Source organism: Cicer arietinum, chromosome 5 (assembly GCF_000331145.2).
Source record: "Cicer arietinum cultivar CDC Frontier isolate Library 1 chromosome 5, Cicar.CDCFrontier_v2.0, whole genome shotgun sequence".
In the NCBI taxonomy this organism is placed as follows: domain Eukaryota; kingdom Viridiplantae; phylum Streptophyta; class Magnoliopsida; order Fabales; family Fabaceae; genus Cicer; species Cicer arietinum.
In genome coordinates, this window is record NC_021164.2 from 28,077,840 (window position 1) to 28,086,721 (window position 8,882).

The 8,882-nt window shown below is 37.2% G+C and overlaps 2 protein-coding genes across 2 annotated transcripts; both read right to left on the bottom strand.

The window, feature by feature from the left end:
- Positions 1-745: 745 nt before the first annotated feature.
- On the bottom strand, positions 746-1,324 carry LOC140920406 (uncharacterized). Its single transcript, XM_073368681.1, has one exon. It carries the CDS (start codon positions 1,322-1,324, stop codon positions 746-748), a length of 579 nt encoding a protein of 192 aa, XP_073224782.1.
- An 811-nt stretch (positions 1,325-2,135) lies between these two features.
- Positions 2,136-7,870, bottom strand: LOC113784335 (uncharacterized). The gene is made up of 3 exons (XM_027330477.1): positions 6,956-7,870; positions 3,421-3,543; positions 2,136-2,852 (listed from the first exon to the last, which is right to left on the bottom strand). Exons 1-3 carry the CDS (start codon positions 7,868-7,870, stop codon positions 2,136-2,138), a joined length of 1,755 nt encoding a protein of 584 aa, XP_027186278.1.
- Positions 7,871-8,882: the final 1,012 nt, after the last annotated feature.

Genomic DNA, 8,882 nt, shown 5'->3' on the forward strand with positions numbered 1-8,882 from the left:
CGCCAACCTTTTTTCTTCAATCAAATTCAATTGATCAAAATGTGTTTGTACCCATTCCGACTCTTCTAGTTTAGTTTCCATTAATACTCTTATCGAGGGGATTTCTACTTCAATAGGTAGCACAACCTCCATCCCATATGCTAAGGAAAAAGGGGTTGAAGTGCCTACCGAAGTACGATACCCGTGTAGTGCAAACGGAAACATCTCATGCCAATCTTTGTATGTTATAACCATTTTCTGAATAATTTTTTTAGGTTTTTATTTGCTGCTTCAACTGCACCATTAATTTTTGGTCTGTATGGGGATGAGTTGTGGTGTTGAATTTTAAAGGTGACACACAATTCATCCATCATTTGGTTATTTAGATTTGTGGCATTGTCAGTAATGATCTTGCTTGGTAAACCATAACGACATATTAACTCCCTTTTTATAAATTTGACTACCACATTTTTGGTTACATTGGCGTATGAAGCGGCCTCTACCCATTTGGTAAAGTAATCAATTGCCACCAAGATGAAGCGATGTCCATTTGATGCTTTCGGTTCGATCATTCCGATGACGTCTATGCCCCACATTGAGAACGACCAGAGGGCTGAAAGTGTGTTTAGGGGCACTGGTGGAGCGTGGATATTATCAGCATATATTTGACACTTATGGCATTTCTTTACATAATTAAAACAATCTTTTTCTAGGGTGAGCCAATAATATCCTGCATGGAGAATCTTTCTAGACATGGCGTGTCCACTCATATGGATCCCATAAGAGCCATCGTGGATATCTTGTAGAATTTCTTTCGCCTTATTGACATCAACACATCTGAGGAGTTCCATATCGTGATTGCTCTTATCCAAAATATTTTCATCACAAAAAAGCTCATGGATAACTGTCTCAGAGTTCTTTTCTCATTCTCCGATATTCCGAGAGGATATTCTCTATTTGCAAGATAATGTTTGATGTCGTGATACCACAGTTTTCCGTCAGTTTCTTCTTCCATGACCTGGCAGTAGGTTGGATAATCTCGACTCTCCATTTTAATTGATGGGATTTCATCATTTCGATTTATTTGGAACATAGATGATAAAGTAGCCAAAGCATCAGCCAATTGATTGTCTTCTCGAGGGACATGGTGAAACGTGATTTTGTCAAATTCTAAAGACAATTCTTTTATGTAGGTAAAATAAGGTATTAAATTCTTATCTCGAGTTTCCCATTCTTGGTTAAGCTGATTAATGACTAGGGCTGAATCTCCATATACTTCTAGAACTTTCGCTTTTGATTCCAAAGCCGCCAAAATTCCCATGGCACAAGCTTCATATTCTGCCATATTATTGGTACAATCAAAACACAATTGCGCTATGATAGGTATGAACCTTTTTTTTGGGAGATGTTAAAACAACCCCAATCCCATGCCCCATTATGTTTGAGGCCCCGTCGAACAACAAGGTCCATTTTCCATCATCATATTCTTCAGACAAAACCATGATACTTTCGTCTGGGAATTCGCATTGCATTGATTTATAACCATCAACAGGTTGATTAGCTATATAATCTGCTAAGGCACTCCCTTTGATGGCTTTCTAAGTAACATAGGTAATATCATATTCTGATAACATCACCTGCCATCGAGCAATTCATGTGAGAGCGGACTTTTCAAAAATGTACTTGATTGGATCCATTTTGGATATCAAATAAGTTGTATCGCAAAGCATGTATTGCCTCAAGCGATGAGCCGCCCAGGCTAAGGCACAACAAGTACGTTCTAACATTGTATATCTTGTTTCAACATCTGTAAATTTTTTACTTAGATAGTACATGGCATGCTCCTTTTTTCCTGTTTCGTCATGCTGCCCCAGTACGCATCCCATGGCCCCGTCGAGGACTGTAAGATACATAATCAAGTGTCGGCTCAGAACTGGTGGGGCTAGAATTGGAGGCTTTTGCAAATACTGTCGGATTTCTTCAAATGGATTTTGACACTCTTCGTTCCACACAACTGTTTGATTTTTCCATAAAAGTTTCAATATAGGTTCACAAGTAGCAGTTAGTTGTGATATAAATCGTGAAATATAATTTAGTCTCCCAAGAAAACCGTGAACTTCTTTTTATGTACTCGGGGGAGGCATTTCTGCAATGGCTCAAATCTTATCGGGATCAACCTCTATTCCTCTTTGTCTAACCACAAATCCCAATACTTTGCCCGATCTCACACCAAAAGTGCATTTGAAAGGGTTGAGCTTTAGCTTAAACTTATTAAGTCTTTCGATGAGTTTCTTTAGATCAATAATATGTTCTTCTTCTGTTTGTGACTTAGCAATCATGTCGTCTACATAAACTTCGACCCCTTTATGTATCATGTCATGGAATAGGGTTACCATAGCTCTTTGGTAGGTTGCCCCAACATTCTTCAGACCAAAAGGCATTACTTTGTAACAAAATGTTCCCCAAGGAGTGATGGAAGTCGTTTTTTCCATATCTTGAGCTGCCATCTTAATTTGATTATACCGAGAGAAACAATCCATAAAGGAAAAGAGTGAATGGAGAGCCATATTATCAACCAAAATATCGATGTGAGGTAATGGCAAATCATCTTTAGGACTAGCTTTATTAAGGTCCCTATAATTGACACACATTCGTACTTTGCCATCCCTTTTTGGCACTGGTACAATATTGGCTATCCATTTGGGATAATTTGCCACAGCGAGGAATCCTACATCAAATTGTTTTTGTACTTCTTCCCTGATTTTTAATGACATATCAGGCTTCATTCGCCTTAATTTTTGTTTCATCGGAGAAAAATCGGGTTTTAAGGGCAATTTATGCTCCACTATGCTAGTATCCAATCCAGGCATATCCTGATATGACCAGGCAAAAACATCTTTGTATTCATGTAGGAGTTGGATTAGTTTGTGATATACTTCTTTCATTAAGATGGTGCCAACCTTAATTTCTTTCCTTCCTTCTTATGTCCCTAGATTAACAATTTCTATCGATTCCTCAAAGGGCATGATACCCTTGGCTTCCCATTCTACCACTCTTAACAAATCTAGAGGGGGTTCATAATCTTCTTCATTATCTTTTTTTGTCTAACTAACAAGATGGTTAAGATTATGCAACGAGATCTTAGTACAGTCGTCTGTGAATGAACTATTCGCAAATCTGCAGGATTCAAGGCTAGGATAAGGAGAAAGAAGGAGCAGAAAAAAAATAAATAATAAAAAAAAATGGCGAATGAATATAAACATATGAAAGTGGTAAGAAAAAACAGTAAGAAAACAAAATGAAAATGCATTTATTGAAATTCAAAGTATTAGGAAAACAACATTGTGTCCATCCTAAATATAATGAAGCATCTTAGTAACAGTAATAATGCTTTTAGAATTACATGGGAATTGCATTAAATATTATAGGTGACTTGACTACTTTCCAATTCCTGATTTCTGCTCCTAAACCACACGAATGAATCCAATTAGCCTCCCCATCAAACATGTCATCTTCAGTTGCCGCAATATGGATCTCACTTGTTGGTCTTGCACTTTGGAAACTCTGTCGGATGTCACAGATGGGAATTGTAACACCCCGTTTTTCAAAGCGAGGGTATATATTTTTTTTTCAAAAGTAATTAAACTAAAACAGAGTAATAGATAAAGAAATGCCTTTGGATAAATAACTGAGTCATTATAATTTACAAGCAGCGGAAAAGTTTCTCCAATTATAAATCCAAAACATTTACACAACCATAAATGGTACATGGAACCCATTCAAGTAAAAAGTCAAACCGACAATATTAGTATAAGTACAGTTTTCCAAACTAAAAATACTCCAATCCAAAAAGAAGGACACCTAGTCCCTATACATCATCCTAATCTGATCATCCTACCAAAAAGCTATACACCCTGAGTATCTCCACGCGCCCCGTGAGATCCTCCTAACGTAACTGCAGTCAAGCGTTCCCATCTCCATTCCCGTCCGTAGGGTACGAACCGGTAGGACCGTCCTGACTCTCATCTGAGGGCAAAGCCCAGATTTCCACAATAATTGTAAAGGGTCACCAACCAAAAAAAATAACAGTTAACACATAGCAATTAAGATTTTAAATGCTCAAAATAACCTTTCAACTAAGCATGCACCTTAAAAGGGTTTCCATATGCCAAACATGCATAAACAAGGTTGAGAAATGAAGTTTTTAACAAAACAACATTGTTGTATTCGAATACAGCATCTCTGTATTCGAATACAAGGCTGTTTCAGCATTCAGCAAAAAAAACAGCATGTCTGTATTCGAATACAACAGTCTGTATTCGACTACACAGCAAGTCAGTAGCAAAATGTATTCGAATACAGCAGTCTGTATTCGACTACACAGTAAGTCAGTGGCAAAAACAGCATGTCTGTATTCGAATACAACAGTCTGTATTCGACTAAATATGGATGAGTCCCTGACTTAGGCCCAATCGATTGGGCAATCGATTTCGTAAATGATTTTCGAACACTGATTACAAAATCGATTGGCTAATCGATTTTGTCCATTTGGCCAAGTCCCTGTTTACTATCCAATCGATTGGGAAATAAATTTCCCTGATCGTTTTTCCAAAAATTCATGCATTAACTCAAGTCATTCCTATTCAAGTTCACAATCTAACACTTAGCAATTCCTACGCGATTACCACGGCAATTGGGATCTCGATAACCATCATACTTACACACAATAATCAACACATAACACTTAGCATTTTCAACGCAATTACCACAACGACTCAAATTCAAATCACTTGATCATAAACTTAAATCAAACACGACTCGCGTGCCAAGCACCCTAATGCAATGAGTATATGCCAAAATGCATGGACTCGGAATTCCAAACCAAAACCCTCCTCGAAGGGCCGTAAATCATAATTGTACCGCCTATCGCAGGCCAAAGTACCAATTACCGAGCTGCCACCTATCACGGGTCAGCACGATTTACTAAAATGCGTAAATCATAAATGTACCACCTATCACGGGTCAGTACAGTTTAGCGAGGTGTCACCTATCACGGGTCAACACGATTTACTAAAAGAAAAAGCGTGAATCGTAAACGTACCGCCTATCACAGACCAGTACTGTTTACCTAGGTGCCACCTATCACGGGTCAGCACAACTCACCAAAAACGTAAATCGTAAACGTACCACCTATCACGGGTCAGTACAGTTTACCAAGGTGTCACCTATCACGGGTCAACACAATTTACCCAAAACGTAAATCGTAAACGTACCACCTATCGAGGGTCAGTACAGTTTACCAAGGTGTCACCTATCACGGGTCAACACAATTTACCAGAATGAAATGCATGAGCATACACAGACTCCATCCACAACAATCGTTAAGCAAATGCAGATATTAAAAGATTCCCCATTTTTAATACCCATTTAACTTAAACGACTTTCAAAACAACATTAAATAAATAAGTCATTAAGAGATGCCCCATTCTTAATACCGATTTATCTTAATGATTTTCAAACCAAAACGTTAATCAAACAGACATATTAAGAGATTCCCCATTCTTAATACCGATTTATCTTAATGATTTTCAAAACAAAATGTTAAGCAAACAGACATATTAAGAGATTCCCCATTCTTAATACCGATTTATCTTAATGATTTTCAAAACAAAATGTTAAGCAAACAGACATATTAAGAGATTCCCCATTCTTAATACTCATTTACCGAAACGATTTTCAAAAACGATAGTTAAGTAACCGAGACATTAAGAGATTCTCCATTCTCAACGTCCAGTTAACTTAAACATTTTTCTCAAATGCACATTAAGTAAACCGAGGTATTAAAAGATTCCCCATTTTTAATACTCGTTTAACTCTAATGGTTTTCAAAACAACATTAAATAAATAAGTCATTAAGAGATTCCCCGTTCTTAATACCGATTTATCTTAATGATTTTCAAAACAAAACATTAAGCAAACATACATATTAAGAGATTCCCCATTCTTAATATACTTTTGACTTAAACGATTTCCACACAAAACATTCAGTAAACAAGACATTAAGAGATTCCCCATTCTTAATACTCATTTACCGAAACGATTTTCAAAAACGATAGTTAAGTAACCGAGACATTAAGAGATTCCCCATCCTCAACGCCCAGTTAACTTAAACCTTTTCCTCAAAAGCACATTAAGTAAACCGAGGTATTAAAAGATTCCCCATTTTTAATACTCGTTTAACTCTAATGGTTTTCAAATTCCACAGAAACAAATTCAAACATACTTTCACATTCAAACCATAATTCACAACAACCACACCAATTAACAAACATCAAGTACGAACACACCAAATACAACGAGGATCTAGAAGAAACGGAGGGATTTGTGTTTGGATCTCAAATACCGTTTTTCTTCGTTTTCGAATTAAAGAGGAAGAGTGGAGTTGCGAAAACCTTGTTCTAACTCTCACCCAACCTTGGGTTACTAGTTTTGAAGAAAAGAAAGCGGCGAAAATGAAAACGGGAGAAGGAGAGAAAAGTGGTTCACGGTTGATCAGAGGAAGAAGATGGAAAATTCCAATTTTCCTTCCTTTCTTTTTCTTTCCTTTGTTTTTCCTTTCTTCCTTTTTCCTTCTTTCCTTTATATACTCTTTTCTTTTCCTTTTCCTTCCTTCTAGTTTTCTTTTCTTTTTCCCTCCAAACAAACATATATAGATAATAAATATAACTTAACAAATATATCAAAATATCTAGATATTTGTTAAATTACCGTTTCACCCGAAACGCATTAAATTCTGTAAAGGATTCACCGCAGTTAATTTCAATTTATTTATCGACGAGAAATTTTAATTGGCATCAAAATATCTTTTTGATTATAAAACTCCAAAATATTATTAACTTTGGCTTAAAAGCCTCCGAGCCAAAATCCAAAATACACCAAAAATACATAAATGGTACTTTAAAATTATGGGTCTTACAGGAATACTTTCAATTCTTGGTTCTCGATTTTCAATTCGAACTAATCTTTTTTCTTTTTTCTCTTTGACCAATCTCCGTTTGTCATCCCTGGTGGGTTTGTAGCCTAAACCCCACTTATCTCTATTTTCAGGAAGTTCCACCGGTTCTTTGAGCCCTTCGTCATCCTTCCCCAACTCGTGCCATGGATGGTGTCCTCTGCTCAACATGAACTTAGCCATCATAATAACGGTGTTTGACATATGTGGTTCTATAGGTGTCGTCTCGACATAAGCGGTGTCCACGATTTCTAGTGTTTGGAAGGCAGTTTCTAGAGCGTCTTCTGCTGTCTCAACATAAGGTGTGGTGGACAAATTACTCACCAACAAGTCTCCTTCTCCTGACACGATTACCAATTGGTCATTTACCATATACTTCAGCTTTTCGTGTAAGGTTGACAGCACTACGCCGGTAGAATGGATCCATGGCTTTCCCAATAAGCAATTATAAGTGGGTACAATATCCATCACGTGAAACGTGATTTCAAATGTGACCGAGCCTATTTGAACTGGGAGATCGATTTCCCCCATTACTTCTATGCGACTCCCGTCGAAAGCTCTAACAACCATGGGACTTGGTCTCATATATGTACCATCATAAGGTAGTTTTGCTAATGTTGATTTTGATATGACATTGAGCGAGGAGCCATTGTCAATGACGACTCTTGATATTATATGGTCGAGGCACATTACTGATATGTGTAGTGCTTTATTATGCCCTCTCCCTTCGGTTGGGAGCTCATCATCTGTGAAACTTAGGTGATTGTTGGTTGTGATGTTATTTATGATGCCTCCAAATTTGTCCAAGGTGATGTCGTGAGTGACATGAGCCTCATTTAGTATTTTCATCAATAGCTTCCGGTGGGACTCAGAATTCATCAATAGGGATAACAATGAAATCCTTCTAGGAGTATGGTTGAGTTGGTCGACTATTTTTTATTCACTCTGTTTGATGATTTTGAGAAATTTCTGAGCTTCTTCATTAGAAACCTCTTTCTCATTTTCTACTTTCTCCTTTTCGACTTTCTTTTCCTCTTTATCTGTGTATGCCTTTTGAAACACCACTCTCATTTCTCTTTGTGATTTTCCTGGGGAGTATATCCGACCATTTCAAGTCATTCCTCCTATTCCTAAAACGTTCGTGACAACGGTGGTTTTAGAGCTAGAAACAGCTTTGTTCTTCTGTTTAGCTAGATGTACCTCTACATTATAGTTCCAAGGTACGACTTTGTTGTCTTTATATGAAAAAGGTCTTGGTATCTGAACTATTAAGGTCCTCAAATCACCGGGGGCATTCAAACTTTCCTCCTTAGTGACATGAATGACCGATGTCTTTGGGATGGTTATGCCAAGTTTTTCTTCTGATTGGGTTGCAATCATATCGTCATCCTTTTCCCAACGACCTATTTGAATGGTGCATATGTTTATCAATTTTTGAAGTTCTTTTTAGAACTCATTGCATTCTTCCATGGAATGATCTTCATTGAGGTGGAAATTGCATCTTGCTTTCCCATCAACATAACATACAAGATAAACAATAAAAGTAAAAAGGTAAGGGATAGAATGCACCAAGGTTTATCCTGGTTCAGCTGTCAGTATGACAGCCTACATCCAGTCCTGACAATCCAACTGGATTTCAGCTTTTTCTTCAATAGAAAGAATTGAGACTCTTTTACAGATTGTCCAGTTTCCTCGAAACCTATCTATCTAACTCAAACTCTTTCCTATTCCTTAACCCCTTGATCCTTGCAGTCACTCGTCAGACTCACACAAGATCAAGTACAGCTCCTTCTTAATGATCTTTACATCAACGAAGATCACCACCAGTTTTCAAACTGGATTTTTCACAGTTGTTTCTTTATACAAAACTTTGTTACAAAAAGATATAAAA